Source organism: Calonectris borealis, chromosome 14, assembly GCF_964195595.1.
Source record: "Calonectris borealis chromosome 14, bCalBor7.hap1.2, whole genome shotgun sequence".
NCBI classification, from domain to species: Eukaryota; Metazoa; Chordata; class Aves; order Procellariiformes; family Procellariidae; genus Calonectris; species Calonectris borealis.
Genome location: NC_134325.1, coordinates 21320866 through 21339702, shown reverse-complemented (window position 1 = coordinate 21339702; position 18837 = coordinate 21320866). Strand labels below are relative to the sequence as shown.

General features: G+C 45.9%; 1 protein-coding gene across 3 annotated transcripts in view; it reads right to left on the bottom strand.

Moving 5' to 3' along the window:
* IGHMBP2 (immunoglobulin mu DNA binding protein 2) overlaps positions 1 to 18837 on the bottom strand; it is a 45819-nt gene that overhangs the window by 23044 nt on the left and 3938 nt on the right. For all 3 annotated transcript variants that reach the window (XR_012675843.1, XM_075163675.1, XM_075163676.1), the window contains exons 4-8: positions 18299 to 18396; positions 10298 to 10461; positions 9693 to 9893; positions 5422 to 5569; positions 2899 to 3073 (exon numbers count right to left, since the gene is read on the bottom strand). Coding sequence is in view for 2 of the 3 variants with exons in the window: in XM_075163675.1 (XP_075019776.1) it covers positions 2899 to 3073; positions 5422 to 5569; positions 9693 to 9893; positions 10298 to 10461; positions 18299 to 18396 (786 nt within the window). In the remaining variant the exon portion in view is untranslated. The remainder of the gene's footprint in view (positions 1 to 2898; positions 3074 to 5421; positions 5570 to 9692; positions 9894 to 10297; positions 10462 to 18298; positions 18397 to 18837) is intronic.

Below are 18837 nucleotides of genomic sequence, written 5' to 3'. Positions count from 1 at the left end.
GAAGCATAAGAGGAAGGACATTCAACTCCCTATTCTCCGTTTATTCATAATTTGGAACAACTTACTGGCACAAACGGAGAGAGGGGTGAAAATCTCAAACCAGTGCCACTGCTCAGAACGGCAGTCGAGATGAATCCTGCTGGCCGAGGACAGCACGAAGACTGGGGCATTATGCAGCTGTGTTACAGTTTCCCTGGTGGAGAAGACAAGCCTTACACATCACTTAAAGAAAAGAATGATAACCCTGAAATTAGAAGGACCAAACGGCAAATTTCTTCTTGCTAGTAACCAGATACTCACTCCAAAAAGTACCTGGCACACCAGGCAAGGAGCTCTTCTCTACTGGGAACAGTTTTGTTATCTGACTCCAGATTAAACCAATTCCCTACTAACGTAAGCAAGTGAGGCTCTAGCCCCCAGTTAGTCCCTGACGGCTTCTTCCCAGCCTAGGCTAATAACATCTGTCGGCTCAGCACAGATTACAGCCTCTCTCCAGCTCCCCAGTCTTGGCTAGCCATTTGGCTTCTGCATGGAGGTCAAATTATTTATTCCCAATTTACAGATGGGGAAAACCTAGGCACAGAGAGACAGCCTGCAAACTCACAGTAAATAAACAGTGAGACAAGAAGGGTAGGGGGTTCTGGATAGGCTTTTTGCAGTTCACCAGCCTAGATACCTCTGCCAGACAGGCTTATCACCTGCAAAACAAGATCTGCAAAACAACAAGCATTTTTGCATCCGATGATGGTAAAATGAGAAGATGATACAGCTCCTTAACATTATTTGCACCATCTCTTAGCTACCTGCTGTGAGCCACTGCCTCCCTTGGATTTTTCATTTCCCTTGTTCAAAATTCAAGTGAGATTATACATACATATCTTGCTTATTATTTTTTGGAAGCAGGAGAGAGAGTTTATGAAGTCAGCCCTATTTCTCTGCTTCTGCACAATGACAGTTCAGTAATTCCAGATCTAGAGCTAGATAAACATGCACACATTTATATTTTAAACAACCCGAAGGCTCCCCGGTACTATTTGGAGCATCCCCCTCCAAGCATAGGCAATTTACACCAGCCACAGATATTTTCCACAAACTAATTGTTCTCAATAGGCATGTTGTCGGTATTGTGAGGTTTTATAATCACTGTGGTGTGTGTGATAACGCAGCATCTTGGTGGGCCAACTCCTACATTAATACGTTAAATAAATAAATGTGGAACCACAGAAGCAGAATTCAATAAAGGGAAGAGAAGACTTGGATTAAACTGAGCATGAGCCTGAATTCACTCTATGGAGCCTGCAGTCAGCAAAGAGGAGGTAAGCAAGGCCACCATTCTTGCCAGGTGCAAGGAAACCTCATGTAGAAAAACACATCATCTTTCTTAAAAACAAACATTTTAAAGCTTACATATAAATACTGGTCAGTGAAACCAGAATTTGTCTCTGTTTTGTTCACCTTCTGTTTGCTTACCATTTTACTAGTTTGAATGGCTGATGTAATTGTTTTTTGAACAACTTTTCTAACCACTCTGAAAATTACTTTGCATAACAGAGAGAAAATGAAGAATTCAAACACAGAGCTGCTAAGCAAGCGGAGTCGAAAAAGTATCTCCGCTGATGACACGTTTCTCAGGAAAAACATCTGTCAAAATATACACAATTTTGAGTAATCCAATAGTAGCGCATAGCATAAGTACTCCTTCTCACTAAAGAGAAAAACCAAAGCAAACAATGCAAGCTCAACACATTGAATTCTTAGGAGCCGGGGCGTGTTTCAGGTGACTGATGGAAGGATGCACACAGAAAGCAACCGTCAATCCCACAGCAGTACCAGCCAGGACAGCACCCTCTGATTTCATGCTGTTTATCTGCTGTTTTTCTGAGCAGTACCTGCCCCTTGCGCAGAGGCAGTGAGTGGAAGGATCCCACACCATTACAACGGCTTTTTGAGCAGAGCTGTTTCCATGATGCTGCAGAGCCACCTCTGACATTCCCAGTGTAACAGATCTCCCTGAAACACGGTTTGGCATGAGTTTCTGCTCGCTCTTCCTGCCTCACTGCACTCACCCTCCCTGTCTGCCCTGCTGCTTCTGCACAGGATCCTCTCTGTTGTGGGCACACAACTCCTAAGTAAATGTGAGACAAGGACAAAAGGCAATCTCGGAGAAGGCTGGGACTCTAGCTGCTGGATTGTGCCCCTGATGCAGCTTAAAAGACCTCTGCAAAATGAGCACAGCAGTGTTTCAAAGGCAGACAGCTCCCTGTCGCTGTCTGAGCAAGTGTTCCCACTGCGAACGGCCAGGATTTGGTACAGAATCACCTTCTGTTTCTGAGGTTTGCTTTAGCACCTCTACCAAGGTAACCCGCGGAAGGTTGTTCCTACAAAACTCAATCCAATGCGCGGACTCCTGCAGGCCACGTCTCTGCTCCCGCACGGATGACAGCCTCACAGACAAGGTGCACACACCTTTGAGAATTCCCGGCAACTCCAGAGCGGGGTCGAAGGCTGCCTGTCAGATTGCTCTCCCTGTCTGCAAACTCAAAACCCCTGCAAGGAGCAGGTGCCCAGCAGGCACACATCAGCAGAAAAGGCAACTCTCCAGCGCCACGCTGACTACACATGCTTTGCTATTATGCGGCTCGGTCAGCAGCAGGTAAAATGACCAACTGTCACGTCCTCGTGCAATAAGAAGGCCTGCTCAGAGGAGCCGCGTTAAACTTTAAGCAGTGGCTATCAATAAAACAGGTCTGACATAATTCTGGCAGTGTGACCAAACCCAGCTCACGAGGGATACCAATAAATAATCCACATTAATGAAATCTCTTGACACTTGAGGCATTCAGAAGCATTTGGCTGCATAAATAACAGGAGGACCCGGGACGGTGAACCACTCCTTACTTGTGAGAGATGATGGTGGGGGGAAGCTGTTTGTGATCCCCGGCCAGGATGCACTTTTGAGCCTTCAGCAGAGGTATCCAGCAGCTGGCTTCCAGGGCCTGAGCACACTCATCTATCACCACGAGATCAAAGTGATTTTCAGGAAGCAGCTTCAGTGGGCCATCAGAGGAAGCACCTAATTGAAGGAGAAGGTACACAGCTTAGCAGGGAAGCACAGAAGAGCAAGCAACCTGTTTTTAAAACAAACCACACACGCTTTAATTGTGATTGAGAGAGGCAGGTAAAATAAAGTTTCTTCGCAGAGATTTAGAAATTCAGCTCTGTGGTTTATGCCAAATACATATACATTTATATGTATATGTCAGAATTGTTTTTGCCAATTTCTGTTTGTCCTTTTTTGCCCTGGCATTTGGACCCAAAAGCTTCCAAGTATCTTTAAAAACAACAGTGAAACCCAGACGACAAACTGAATAATATGCTTGAGTACTTCACCCAGAGCAGGAGCAGAGCAAAAGCACTAATGAACACCCACTTTCCTTCTGCCCTCAAATGCAAACAAAACTTCTCACCAACTAAGACTGAAAGGATGACAGACTTGAGATTCGCCTTGCCTGATACACGGAGGGACACCCCAGGAGGGCAAGATCAGTTGAGACCCCGATTCCTCTGCCCTGCTGACCCCGGCTGTGCTACTCTGTCCTTCCTCATGGCAGTAGGAGAAGGGAAAGCACAGGAGACTGTAACCAATCAAGGGTTTTTTTTTTACATCAGACGTCCATTTGTAATGTCAAACAAATAACCCTTACACACATCCTACTATAATCCAGACATGAACCGATATTGAATCACGCATTGATCAGAACTGTGAATTTCAGAGGCATCAAAAATATCACTGCAATTCCTAAGAAAACAGGATGCAAAAGGAGGAAAGGAGGATTAAGAAGCCAGCATGCCAGACAAGCAGATTTTTATTCACAGCATTCAGAGAAATGTTTTTTCAAAAGTTCCTGTGCTATTGCAATGTAGCTCTGAAAGCAGCTCTGATTAGGGGTGGTTTTGCTTTGCCATTGTAAATCCTGCTGCCTCTACAGCTTTGCATCAGTTCAGATGTTACAGTTTGTCAACTGAGACACCATGTTTTCCTTTAAAAAATTTTTTTCCAGCCTGTATGAATCCACTCTGGTAACAAGGTGCATACAGTTTGAACTTGACTTTTGCAATTTTGCCATGCTGAAGGTGAAAGGAAAAGAAATAAATAGAAAGGTTCTCTCTATCTAAAAACGACTGTACCAACTTGGCATGCAGCTGTGCAGATGGTTTTCTTCCCTTACAGCCTTGCAGCTCGACTTGAGTTTATCGAACTCCCATTAACTAAAGGTCACTGGTGTCCCTGTGAGTTGCCATCATAAAATTCTCTCTCTGCTGAACCTAGCAACAGAGCACTTTGGCTTGCATAAATAATAATTCCCATCAAACTACGTGGTTTCGGACAAATACCAAGATTGCTTAACTGAGAAAAATACAAAGTCCAAACCCCTTGTTTGTCCACCACCTTTTGCTGAAGCAGAATTTTTTGCACACACCTCCACACTGGCTAGCAAGCCCCAGAGTCCCATGAGAAAATCGCATCTGATCAACACAATGGTCAGCACAAAATACTGAAAAACGGAAACCTTCCCCCATTTTTTCAGGCAAAGTTAAAAGAAGTGAGAGGCCAATTCCCTGCAAAAAATGCACTGGAAGGATTTGTCTTTCCTTTAACCTTCACACTAGTAACTTGTGAATGCCTCATGAGGTTCTTTTTTATGACCTAAAATTATTGATGTTTCCCTTCAGCAAATAATCCCTGAGCAAACGAATCTGAAGATTATAAGTGGCCCTGGAGTATTATACATCTGATCTAGAAAAGCACTTTAGCACGTGTTAAACTTTAAGCACTTATGTTCCCCTTCAATCACAAGGGTATTACTTTCCTACTTGTAGATGCAGATGTGCCTACATGTGCTGCCTGACGAATACCTGGAACTGTTTCCTAAATCCCATGTTGTTTACACCACTTGGGTGACTTACAGAACTAACCAAATACATGCAGACTGAGACCAGGCTATGGAAACACGTGCTGTATTCGATCAGTCACGGAAATTATCCAAGCAGGAAAGCAATTCCATGTGACTTATGAAATCAATAAGCAGATTGCACACCTCCAATAGCACTTGTTTACTCACTGAAAGCTCAGCTCCTACTCAGAACTAACAAAGATGGACCACGTTGGCTCACACCAAAGGCCCTTCTAGACCCATATTCTTTGCTAAACAACAACATCACGTGCCAGAGTGTAAGCAGGGAGAATCCCACTGTGGAGGAGTTTGAGAGCACGCAGCAAACGACTGAACTCCCAGGAGCTGGGAGCAGGAAGACTCAGTCTCCCTCCTATCATGGCAGGATGCTGCATTGCAGGGCACATGGTTTACATGAGCCCTCCAAGTGAGGTAAAATGATGCAAAGAAAAAGAGGATCTCGCACCTGTATTCGTAGCAAGGACAACACTGGCATGGGTAAGAGCTGCAGCCATGGCAGTTTCTTCTCGTTCCTTTAGCTCCTTTCTCAGTGCCTTAACCTCACTGAGAAAATGGCTCCGCTCTCCCTTGTCTTGAGCCTTTTTGGTTTTTGCCTATATAATAGAAAAATCAAGATAAAACAAACTGTTTCTAGTCCTAGGGATATGTGCAGGTTCTCAGATAATCAAAGAACCTGGATACAGCATGGCTTCTCTATGATGTCCACCATGATACATTGGCTCATCATAATCAGCCCCATGCAACCTTAGTTTCTCTTCCCTCTCCCTGCCACAAAGCCCCTTCCACAATCAGTGTCGCTTGAAGCATAAAGAGTATTTCTGTCTATGCAAAAGATGAACTATATCAATACAACCCCAGGCTCTGAGCACGAAGCAGCAAAATAAGAATATCGCTGCCCATCAGACCATCTGGGAGCATCAGGAGTAATACCATCACTCAGAGTCCAGACAGCGATTTCTCAGACTTAGTTGGTCCATGCTTAAACTCCTGTGGCTGCACATTTTGATAGTCTTGAATTGTGAGCATAAAGTGTTGAAGAGTAACTCCCTGTCCTTAAATCCTCTGTTCATCCTTGTACTTTCCCGATGCCCCAAAGATCAGCAGGGAGAAGGTCAGATGCTTCAGTCCATCCGACGGCCGAGTCTACGCACCAGTCAAAGCATCTGGGCACAAAGCAGGCAGTAATGTATAATGGTGATTAGGCTTAATGGGAAGAAGGGTCTTGTGCCCTTGCTGGGTGAGGAACTGGGACTTCCTATCTCATTCTGCTCTGTTGCTTGGGGGAAGCAGGGATGCTCTGGCTCCAAGTGACCTTGAAGCAGGAGGGCTCCCCAAGTTGACTGCACCATGTCCAGCCAAAGCAACAGCTTTGCATTTTTAAAAAGGCATCTCTGACTTGCTGTAAATGATTCAGAGCAGTATCTAGACAGGCTCATGGCTTTTTTTAGCAACGCCTATTAAATATATCTAACACATCAAATCATCACCACTGGTTGCTAGCGCTTCCCCAGCTACTGACCAGCAGCTACGAGACAACGGCCATGCTATCATTCACTGCAAGTCACCTTGAGAAAGCTACCCACACACTCAGATGGATATATGGATTATTTCCTTGGAGGTAAGGCTGATGACTTGAGAAAGCTGAAACAGTTGCAGACAGAAGCTTTTATAAGCAGCCAAACCAATAAGACCTGATGGTTCCTATAATCATCCTCTGTATGGATGGATTCTCCAGTGTCTAACATGGTTCATCTCATAGTGCAGCCTTTCCCCTAGGAAAGACATTCATGTGCCTCGCTCCTCTACTCAGCCACCTGTTTTGGTTAAACTTGTAGGTATTTAATACCTGTCAGACCTCTACATGACTGTCAAGCATAGTCAAAATTGGCTGACGGGCTCAGAAGTTACAGGGGAGGGATCACAGACAGATAGGCAGACAATGTGATCACACAGGCATCTTTTCCTTAGCTTGATCTAAAAGGACAGGGTGGGCGCCATCCTAATATTCGTTGAGCTGAAGGGACAAAGCAGATTAGCATCCACTTCCTCTCTGCTAGAAACAGAGGAAGATTAGAGAGCAAAACTGATGGTGCCAGTAGGGCCAAGTTTAATGTCTGATCCGCAAAAAAGATCTAGTTAGTAAATTAACAACAGCAACTGTTTTCTGATGTTGGCTGGTGACATTAAGATCCAGACATCCGACTCTGAAAGCAGCTGAGGGAGCATGGAGCCCAGCCCAGAGGTAGCAGAGCACTGTCAGTCAGCCCAAGGATATTGCTTGGCACACTGTGAGCCTGGATCCCACTCACTCCTCGTTAGGGCTCTGTGGGTGCCAGCAGGCTCTAATTGTCCTCATCTGCCTCCTTTGGGAGGCACCCACACACTCATTGGTCTGGGAGCTGCATTTAAGGCCAGACCTTGCCCCTTCCCTATGCTATAGGGTTTGTGTTCTAGGCCTGGCTTCCTTCCTGGGTTGGCTGCAGACCTGCCTCATCACTCTGGACCTGTCTGGTGATCTGGACTGCTGTCTGACCCTGCTCAGCATCACTGGAGCTGTGCTGCCTTTCTTGCTCAGGTACTGTGGGATTGCACCCTTGTTGGAGCAAAGAGTATCTAGAAGATGATGTTCTGGAAAGCTTGAAGCCTGAACAAGTGAGGGAAGGAGACACAAAGGGGTAGAAAATGTGCAAAGAGAGGATGGGTTTTCATTTATATTACTAGTTCTCCTGTGGTTGGCAATAGTGGGAAAGGAAAGGAATGAGAAGAGTCAAAATGTGGAGTGGACAAAGGAAGAAAATATTTCGGGGCAAGTAGGGGACATCACCGGGGAGAAACTGAGGTAGGATGAGGGAAAGATGGGCCAGGACCTCAGATGTGAGCTCTCTGTAGCCCGGAGAGAGAAAGAGATGCTAATGAGTCAGGTCCGTCTTTTATGAAAGACCTGATCATGGGCAGCTCAAAGCATTGCTATGCAAGCTGAATTGCAGCAGTATGTTAGCTCTTGGGTTTTCCTTTGGTATTTAGGGCAGAACAAGCCTTGCTGGCCAGTCCTTCCTCTAGGGAGGAAGCAAGCAGATGGAGACCTTAGCGCTGAAAGCTCTGCTTTCTCCCTTATTTTCCTTCTACTATGGAAACAGTGGGAAAAAAAACCTCCTCCCACCTTTTAAAGTGCCTTGGAAGGAGACGAAAGGGAAAACTAACCACTAGTGAGAAAGATGGAAAATAAATTTAAAAAAGATTTGGTGTAGAGCTGTGACTACAGCCGGGTCTCCATCCTAGCAGATAAGTACCTCTCCTTCATGAACTTGCCTCTCAGCTGCAAGTACAACTTTACCCAGCCCTCGGATGCCCTCTCCTTTCCTTACATTATGTGCAAGAACAACTTGTCTGCCAAGTGACTTCCCCAGCTGCTCAGCAACAGAAACACTGGATGATGCATAACCACGTTTGGGAAAACTGAGGCTGCTGCCGCAGTGGTGGCTGCAGATTAATGTTTGTGGAGCTGAAAGCCATGTTTGGTCTGCATCATTTAAAAAAGTAAATGTATAGTGCCTTACTGAAGGGCAGAGCAATATACTTAGGCAAGCATGACACAACATGTGGGCAGGGCTATGACGATGCCCTCCTGCATCTTTGATCAAGACAGGATCTCTCTTGAGCTGGATGTATCTGCAAAATGGCTTCTGGACAATGCTGCCACCAGAAGGGGGAGGGGGGAAAAATATCTAACTAGTATCAAAACCTATCATCTCAAGTAAAAGAGCTACTTTGTAAATTAAGTTTAGGAAAATCAGGTTGTGAAAGAAGAAATTAAGGATGCATTTTTATAGTGTACTCTGCTTTCTACTTGAGGTGGCTGAGAGTGGGAGGGAGTGTCAGGACAGCCAGACATCTTGTTAGGAAGTGAATTAATGATGTGAATGTTTCTCCTGCTCTCTGGTGAAGAGGATTGCATGAACAATGCCAGACATAATCTGGAGAGCAGGGCCCTGCAGCATCTCCCCACGCAGCAGTAATGACTATGATTTTGCCACTTCAATGAGGAATTCGGCTAGGAGTTTTGCCCTCAGCTCTTTCTACAGCTCGATGAAGATAAGCACTGGTGGCAGATGACCGAGGAGGCTCAGGCAGCCCCTGGTAGAGAGGCTCTCTGTGAGACACCTTTTCAGGCTGGAAGCCTTTGCCATTTCTAAAATTGCCAGGCTTGCACCCCAGTTCCTTTTCTCCAAGGCCAGGTTAAATGCATCCCAATCAGAGTAAATGGGATTAGTCCAGGCCACACGCATCTCCAGCTGTCACCGTGAGTCCCCTGCACTATGCTATTTTTTCCTTTCCTCTCCCCTGAAGTGGCCTTTCTACTGTTGACTGACCACAAAGAGAGGCCTCTATGCAGTAGGATCCAGACAGGGAGCATCACTGTGGGGTCATGGTGCCCTAAACCCACAAATACCAGGTTTAACCAGGGTGCAGGCTGGCTGCATGCTGCCTATGGCTCACATCAGGACTAGTCACTGTGACTTGCTTCTAGCCACTGATTTTGGGGCAACCCAGAGCACCTGGCTGCAGTGATTGTCTTCTAAGAACATGCAAGAAGAGGCAGAACTGTTCCTTAGTTTTAGAGACGAAGTAGCTTGCCTGGCTAGCAGATCAGGTACTGCTAATCTAGAGAGCTGGCATTCAGGTAACCCACACCGGGCATGTTGCAGGGACACGTACAAAGGCCTGGTCGATGTCCTTCCTGATATCCACCACTATCTGGGCATTGTCGCTGCGGGCCAAGACTGCGTCCAAGGAGTGCTGTTGGATGGGCTCCAGCAGGCGAGCAGGGTGCCCAAGCCGCAGGATACGAGCTTTGTAGCCAGCCAGCCTTTCCACCAGATTATCCACAGCAACGTTGGAGGGGGCGCAACACAGGACCTGCAAGGGGAGAAACCAAGTGCTTGTTACTGCCAAGGACAGCCAAACACTGGAGCAACAGTGTCCGAGCAGGAAGGCACTCAGCAGAGAGAGGGAGACCAACATATATCTACGGGGAATAAACCACTGACATCTCCATAGCCTCCAGACACCAAAGGCAATTCTTGCCTTGCTTTGAAGCACTAGTGCTGGGTCTTCAATAAATAGCAAACCTGAGCTCTGAAGCTTCTATTTGCACCTAATTTCAGCTGACAGGGGAAACACCCTGGTCTTCGCAAGCCAAGCCAGACTCTGCAGTGTAGCACAGCAGCTACTGGATCTGCTCCAGCTGCCATGAAGCCCAATGAGTTTGCAAAGTAAACCAAGGTAATCACTGCCACTACAGTCCTGCCACTGATACTCACTTTCAGGCCTTGCTGTACAGCTTGCAAGATGATCTCTACTAGTGTTGTGGTCTTCCCTGTGCCAGGTGGTCCATGGATGATGGCAAGCTCCCTCTGCGCCAGTGAGAAGGAGACAGCCTCCCTCTGCGATGCATCCAGCGAGTCATTGTAAAACTTTAGAAGCTCTGGAGAGACAGCAAGAGATTCACTTGGACCTCGCTCCTAACTTGTGTGCTTGCTGAGCAGCACAATTCATGAATACAAATAAGCAGCTCTCGGTAGCTAGCCCAAATCAACGTGACAATGAGAATAACCTTCTTGGGAGGAAGGTACGCTGTGAACCACCTAGGTGGCTAAAAGAGCCCGGACTGGTAAAAGTAAGGCTTGTTATGCTTTCAAAAAGAACAGGCTACCCATCCTGCATCTGTGTCTTCCCCCTTCTCTCTCCTACCCCGCTATATTTCAGAAGGAGCAAGCATTCAGTTGTGAACACAGCCAGGCTGTATTGACGCTTTTCAGCATTTAAAGAGGCATTTACTTGCTATAACATCAAACATGTAGTATCTCCTGGGTGTGGAGGGTGCTCTGGGTTTATTTTAAAGGTAAGACAGCATATTCAGTAAACCTTCAATAAAAAGAGGGGAGGAAGTAGTTGATCTTGCAAACAAATCTCTCCCATTCCGGTTGACAAACCCAACACAGCACCAGTGAAAAAGCAGCAGAGAGAACTACAGCGTCTGTGAGCAGAGAAGAGCGGTCCTGTGTTGTTCAACAATGACTGAAAGGGAAGGCAGGAAAAAGATAGAAACTGGCAATATAAATGATGAAAACTAAAATTAGTTTGAGCTTTAATAATCAGAAAGGAAAAAAGGGAAAAGAATATGCAAATTGCATTACAAGAGAATTGGTTTCACTGCAGAAGACCGAATTCTCACAAGCTGCTTTCTACCTCCCAGATTTATCTGATTTAAACCCATATTTATTCTCATCCCTCATAATCCTGCTGCTAATCTCCTTGTTCATTATGGAAATTAATTAGAGCAGAGATGATGACTCATTACATGAGGTTTACTGAAAATAATGTTCCCATGAAAGCTTATGTAAGACAAATCTCTGGGCATCGTTCCCTGCTGGGCATCATGTGTTTTATCGCTATCTTTGCGTTAAGGACTTGATTAAAAGCATTAAAAGCAAAAGTTTCTTCTGGTCTTAGGCAGGTTAACTTGTGTGCAATTCCCATGTAACCTCTGGCACTGACTTTTGAAGCAGCACAACTAAATGAGGTGTCTGGGTTAAACAAGTAACATTTGTTAAAAAGATGCTTGGTGAGGAGAGAGAAACAGGACTAACGGTACTTTTTCCTGTTAACCTGCCTCTTGCTTTACATGTAATTTTTGAGTTAGTGTGCAAATGACTACGAGAAGACTAGGAAGCATCCCATGGGCTGGGGAAAAAGAAAGAATAGCTTTAAAAACTGAAAGGCATTTCCCACAATGAGGAACAGCCGGAACGTAGGAGTCATTGATATTTCCTTGCTCAAGGAATGAGATCAGAAACAGGTTTCTCCACATGCATGCACACCCTCTTCCCTTTTAATCACATGCTGCCAAAAGTTGCTGCGTGGGCAAGCTGGGAAATGTGCCTCTTTTCTGGGCTGGGCATGTTAGTGGTGAGGAGGAGGGCAGAGCCTTTTAAGGGATGCTGTGGCTCCTCTAAACTCTTCCCTATCTACCAGCTGGGCTCTAAGTAGGTTCACCTGAAGAAATGCAGTTTATCCACTCCATCAGAGCTAGCCCAAGAGCTCTTTATAAGCAATCAGTCTAGGATTTGCAGATGCTCCCAGCAGACACCCATTAACCCAGCTCTAGCCCTGTGGCATCAACTCTGCATTGCTGCCTCCTGCTCTGCCCAAGGCTGTCTATCTCAGCCCCCTGATGCAGACCACGGAGAGCATGAATGTAAATCTGCATCCTTGGGCCTGGCTGGGATGGGTCTTGCTGGTGGTCAGGTAAACTCAGCCCCTGATGTGCAACTTGATTTAGTAGTGTAGCATTGAAGGGAAAAAAAAAATCACCTTGGTCATCAAGGTTGGTCCTCGAGGCACTTTTCTGCACAGTACCAGCAGTTCAGGTGAAGAAGTGAGTAGGAGGGGGATATTCAAGTGCAGGAAAGGGGTCTTTGCACCGAACGCAGATGGGAACAGTCCCTCCTGGGAGGAAGAGCTCAAGTTCTCCAGAGCTGGAGGCCTCCCACTTCTCAACACACCTTCCAAAGTATATTCCTCACCATCAGTGTGTTTGGTCACCGAGAGCAAACTGGACCCCATGACCAGCGCCTCTACAGTACAACCGCTGCAGCCAAACACTGTTGGACAAAATCCAAGTAGGTAATTAAGCCTGAAACAAAGAACTTTCCCTGCTCTCCCTATGAAGTATTTGGCAGCTGAGTTGTCTGGACTGCTTAGTTTTTCCCATCATCTCAAGGGCCTCTTCATGGCCTCTGTGATGACAAGAGGTATCACAAGACAGAGGGACAAGGAGCATTTGGGATTTTTGCAAGTGACTTGTCACGTGCGCTGGACTGGTGCTGAGAAGGCGAGGAAGTTTTGCTACAAATCCCTGGTACTTCCCCAGTGCTCTGCCTGCTGGGTCGGCTTTTACTGGGGACTTTTAACTAGGCTTTTTTTCATTGTCCTTTCTCTTCTCAAATGTCTTTTTACAGCAATAGGCATAATTAGATATAAGCCATGCCTTTTGCATTCCACGTGACCACATGAGCCAGACACGTCTGGGCATAGAGACGAACATCCCCTCGCTTTTTCTAGACTGGGACTACAGGAGAGACCTGGCAGCTATTAGTGATCTGCACAGGATTATGCCTATAATAAGGCATAACCTTATTTCTGAAAGAAAAGGGAATGTGTCCATCCAGCGAGCAGAGCAATGCTGGCCTCTGCTGGCAAGCAAAGCCTCTCTATACATCCACAACCATGTTCGGGTGCAGGGGTCCCTGCATATATGCTGTGAGACAGCAGCTGTGAGCAGGGAAAGGTTTCTTGTAGGAGATTTCTGGTGTGAAAGCTCTAATGCTTCTGGGCCATGAATGCAGGTTAAAGTGGAAGGGAGCCAAGCAGAGCATTTCTTATGGATGGGTTTCTGGATTTTGCTTCACAGAGAGTCCGACAAGAGCAGAAATCCTGTTCAGTTCAGAGTTTGCCTTTTAGAAAGCTTGTTCTCCCACGTGGTATCTTTCTGGAGGCAGCAAGGTAAAGGGTGGAGGTGCTTTGTGGTGGGAACCCATCCCATTCTTAGCTGCAGATCCCATCTACCCACTGGTGATACCTTCATATGCTCCTTTTGACTACTCCATAGGTTATTCTTCCCAGAGCCTGTCTAGTGTTTTTGTGTTATGCCAAGGATATTTATTCTGAGTTGCATTTTTTAAGTGTTTTGAAAGGACTCAGGCTTTGATGTGCAGTGCTATAGGTAACGCCTCAACCTATGCGGAATCCCAGCCGCTCAGGAGGAGAGAAGAGAAGCACAGATTCGGTGCACGACTTCAGCAAATACAATCCTTCTGGCCACGCTGGCCCTGCAAAGGGTGTGGGCTTGTGAGAGTGCACGGACATTTTTCATGATCTCCAGTAGCACTGCAGCTATGCCCTTTGTGTAGGAGAGACAGCCTCCAACATACCCCTGCCACTTACCATCTGATAGGGAGCCACCAGCTTTCTGAACCAAATCTGAAGCCCCTGGCTGTCCCTCACAGTTCAGATCCCCAAACATTTATCATGCCTGGCCCTGCTCAATGCTGAACCCAACATACTCCTGGCTAGACCTAGGGGGCAACCCAAGCATCTTTCAGTAGCAATGGTGTGAGAACCCACTAGCTGTGAGATTTCCTGTTGCCTGTAAAGACCATGGGATGAGAAGGCTGGTACAAACTAATTTCAGGCTTCTTCGGGTCAAAAGCCTGGCATTTTTTTCCCAATTACCGACAACCATCTTACACAAGCCCACTCCCAAAAAACATGCTCCAGGACGTTGTTCCAGTGGGAGTCATGCCTGCACCCATTACTACTGGGAGGGATTCATCAGGATGAGCAGAATTTTCCTGACACTGTGAGAAACAGCTGTGTGCAAATCAGCATAGCAGCAGCAACTCTGCCAGTCATCAGGGGTTGGGTAAAAGGGCACTAAATTGTTCTTGTCATTATTACCCTTCTGTGCATACTGACGGTTTTTTTAGTAAGCCAATATCATGCGCTGGTCAGATACCAGTAGCCACACTTCAAAACCAAGTTTCCATTGGCTTTATCAGACTCCTTGTCAACCTAATTGGTCGGCAACTGGATTTAGGCACCCTCCCGGGATGACACAGACTTTACTATTGATCCTCCAGGCACAGCATTTGGCAGCCTGGTCTCCCAAGATAACCCAGACAACTGCGATCCAGTCACGAGATCACAACGCAGCACAGCAAAAAATAAAAAAATAAAGCTATTTACCAGATAGGCCACAAGGATAATGTAACTCTGTTTGGGTGTGCCCTAAAGAGACTCTCTATAACCAACCTTTTGGGAAGAAAACAACCAAACAGATGCTTTTCCCCTTTCCCTCCAGGTTACAATCTCCATGTTGGGAAACAGCCACCAGCAGAAAGCACCAGCAGAGCAGAGGATGGCTCCACTAGCTTTGCTGCTGGAAAGAACCACTGCATCTTGCATCTTTCAATGGTACTGGTGAGCGTTCTGTGTTTCAGCTCTGCGTTGCGTGCTGCAGCCTGGCTACCTACAGCCTGCGTTCTTGAGGACATGAAGCTGGCACAGACTGGCTGTCTATCTGTTGCCCTTTCAGTTCACACCCCTTAACACTTGAACCTGCTGACCAGTTTCTAACCGATTTGATATCAAGTCCCTACACGCTTTATGAAAATGCACAGTGGTATCAGAACCCACCTAAAAGCCCTGAGACTCCCACGCTTGAAAAATGAGGCTTCTAATTTTTTCACCACACTTGAAAAATTAGATTTAGGATCCTGCTGCTGCACGTATCACTTGCTGGAGCCTATTTTGCCCTTGGGAGAACACCCTTGAACATCCAGGCATAGAGCTGGGTGCTTATGATTTCCACTGACCCTTCTACTTCTCGAACTCCTTGTAATTTGGTTCTTCCCCACCGTTTGTACAGAAGACAGTGACAAATGCTCCTCCTAGGTATGGATCTCATCTACTCTGGGCCTTCCTCTTCTTTTCCTACACAAGTGTCAGTGCTAGCTTTTTCTCTGGTCAGGTGTTTATATGGTCTTACTCCTTCTCCTGGCTTTCTGGGTTTCTGATTGAAGTGGAGCTTATATTGCATCCTGGAATGGCGTTAATATAGATGTGTCTAGACAGCCAGTTTTATGAGACGTACAGAACTTATTAACGCTGAGACTCCTGATGGGTTTGTTTGAAATCAGGTAATGGATGGGATGACACAGATACTGGGAAGCATCTCCCTAAGAAACCAGGCTAAAAGATGCTTGGTCATGAAAGGAGGTACTGTGTCACAGAGGAGAAGCAGCTTGAAATGCTGTGAGGTTTTTCTATCCTTCCATGTCAGAGCATGCACCTGGGAAACACTTGCTGCCTTCCGCAGACAGTCCACGCATCTGCGAGTTTCCATACTATTTGCAGGGACACGTTCCCGTGTCCTAAGGTTTACAGGACACCTGGGGATCTGCATGTGCTATCATATAAGCAAAAGAGACAGGATTTATCCAGCCAGCTGCTGAGTGCCCTCCCCTTCAACTCAGTGGAGGCTGGCAGTTCAAGGCACCTTGCAGGACCTATTTGAAGTTAAAGTCATTACTATTTAATTCCTGGCTAGAATAACATCGTTCTAGTTGGGGAGAAAGGAGCTATAAATTAAGAAGGTAAATGGCAGGTCTTTCCACCCTGCCAGAGCATTTTGCTGTTCTCAGGTGATATGCTGCCTTCTCATATTGCACCTCCTCTGTCTGTCTAATGTGGCTGAATGTTTGTATCAATCAATCCTCTCAGGGCTGGGGAGATGTAAAATTCATCTCTGTGCTTAGTTTGGCACATCTGAGCAATTTAGTGAAAAGGAATTCTTCTTTATTAGAGAGGCAGTTCTGCTACCACCAGGGAAAAAGCAGAGTTGAAGCTCCTAAGAAAGTTAGTTCATTAAAATTTAATTCTTCTATCTAATATAAAAACCCTGAGTACAACAGGGTCCCTAGGTAGCCAAAAGGCTAAGAGGTTTGACTCAGACTAAGCTCAGTGCTTAAAACTATGGAGATATGACTCACTAACATTAATTCTTTGTCCTTGGTATATTGTGCCAGAAGGTATACTGCAGGGAATGGGAGTGTGTATGTGAAAGAGGCAAACCACTGTGGACAACCAAATACAGCACTCAAAGTAAGAGAAAAGCTGCAACAGCAAGCACAGAGCGCAAGGAGCTGCGGTGGGGAGGAAACTGAGCAGAACCCTGGCCAGCAAGGAACCAGGCAGGGATGGATGGCTTCACCCGTGGCATGCTGCTGAGTGGTGAGAGGAGAGACCTGAGCTCTCTACACGGATTAGGTACAGACTGCCAGCCCGATCCTGCTAGGCAGCTTAATCCACCCTCTGCCTTCGTTCCCCGATTTTTGCAGCCCGGATGATATTTCCCTTCTGTCAAGGATAATATTCATTAGCAGTTGCTGAGCACTCAGATATTTTGCTGATCAGAGGCTTTGGCTTCCCCATGGTTTCTCTGAAAGGGTAAGCTGTGTAATTTATTCTTTCATTTTTCCAAAGATTCACATCAAAAAACATCTGAGTAAAAGGGGATTCTACATATATGCAATTTTTGACAGCTGTTGGTAAAACCAAGTTATGAGGTTTTAAGTATTTGATGAAACCAAAGCAGCCTGCACATCTCCAACTTGACTGAACACAATCAGAAGGCTGTAAAAATAGAAATACAAGTGTTCCCATGCTGTTTCAAACTGCAGTAGTTCCACAGTCACTTAATTCCCATGAGTGCAGAGTTATTGGATTTTCAATATAGAAGCAGCACTGGCAGTTTCTGATCTTTGAAGTTTATGAATGGGATAGGGGCAGGAAGCAAATAAGAAATGTCTCATAAACTAAATTGAATTTCAGGCTCATGAATGTGTGCAAACAAATTCCCCCATCACAAATCCTGCCTGTTTTATGCCAGAATTCAGCTTTACTTGGTACACTCTGAGAAAAGTGAGCATTAGCTAGCTGAATAGCCTCTCTTCCAGCGATGATAAGGGTCTTTACATGAGCAAAGTGTGTCCAGTGACCCATAAACCAGTATGAAAAGTAAGTGTTCAATGCTGCCAGTTGCAACATCACTATTACTCACATTCAATACTTGGGTTTTTCCTGGAGCAAAGTAAGCTGCATGTTTGACGTGGATAAAAACTTCACAAAGATCAGAGTTATTTGTGTTCCCATGGGCAATTTCAAAGAATGGGTCTTGAACTGACAGACCACAAGCACCCTTCTCAGCTGGTCAGACCCAGAGACAGGACTTGGAGGACTGGAAGAGGAGTAATGGCAGCACAGCCATCACTTAGGGCTCTGGCTCTTTGCCTGTGTCAGATGTGACATCTGAAGAGGTGAGCACCCTCCTAACCAGGCAGGGACAGAGCACAGAGCCCTTATCCTGTGGGTAGGGAACTTCAGGCTTCACTGATTGCTCTGGAGAGTGAAGATTTCCCCCCTCCCCTTTCCCCACAATAACTTTCCATATCTTTGCTTAAAACCTGCATGAGAGCAGCAACTTCATCTGCTCTCACCAGTCCATCCAAAAGAGCTCTCCACCTGTGTAACTCTCAGCTTCACGTGCTAAGGCACACTAAAACCAGTAGCAGTCTCGGTGCATGTACTTTGCTGTGAAGGTTCAGGGGCTCTGACCCTAAAGGTGAGAAAATTTCTCTAGAAAGATCAATCCAGCATCTGCCATCAGTCTGCTATAGAGTCTTATAAAGAAGCATCCTTACTTGTTTCACTGAATGCGCTTGGATCAGAAGAAAAGAAGAGGACGTTGATCAGATCAGAGGCTGGACCACTGTGATACTGCTTTAGTGCATTTAAAGCTCTGCCAAAGAAGAAAATAGCCAGGTTACAAGCACAGCATGAATTCCTTCAGAGGTGCCTGTGCACCTTAGGGCCCAGTGAAAGAAGACTGTGGGCACAGATTCAACTCTTCCAAAGCTGAAAAATGTTACTCCACAATCCTATCGAATAGGATAATCCTAGCAAATTGCTGCATGCCGCAGCCCTCACACACGCATCCCTTACGCTGGCCAGACTTCCACTTTCTACTACTACTCCAGTTTGATAGTCAGATCTTGTGCTGAGCCTTTTCAGCACATAAATTTAGGCTGTTGTGACACTGTAGCATAACACTGAGTTATCTCAGTATGGGTTCCCTCAGTAGTTAGCAGAAAAAGAAAGGCACAGCCAAAAGGTGGATACCTCCCCTAAGGGAGCTACTACAGGAGTAAGAGGAATAAGATAGGAAAGGAGAGAAACCAAG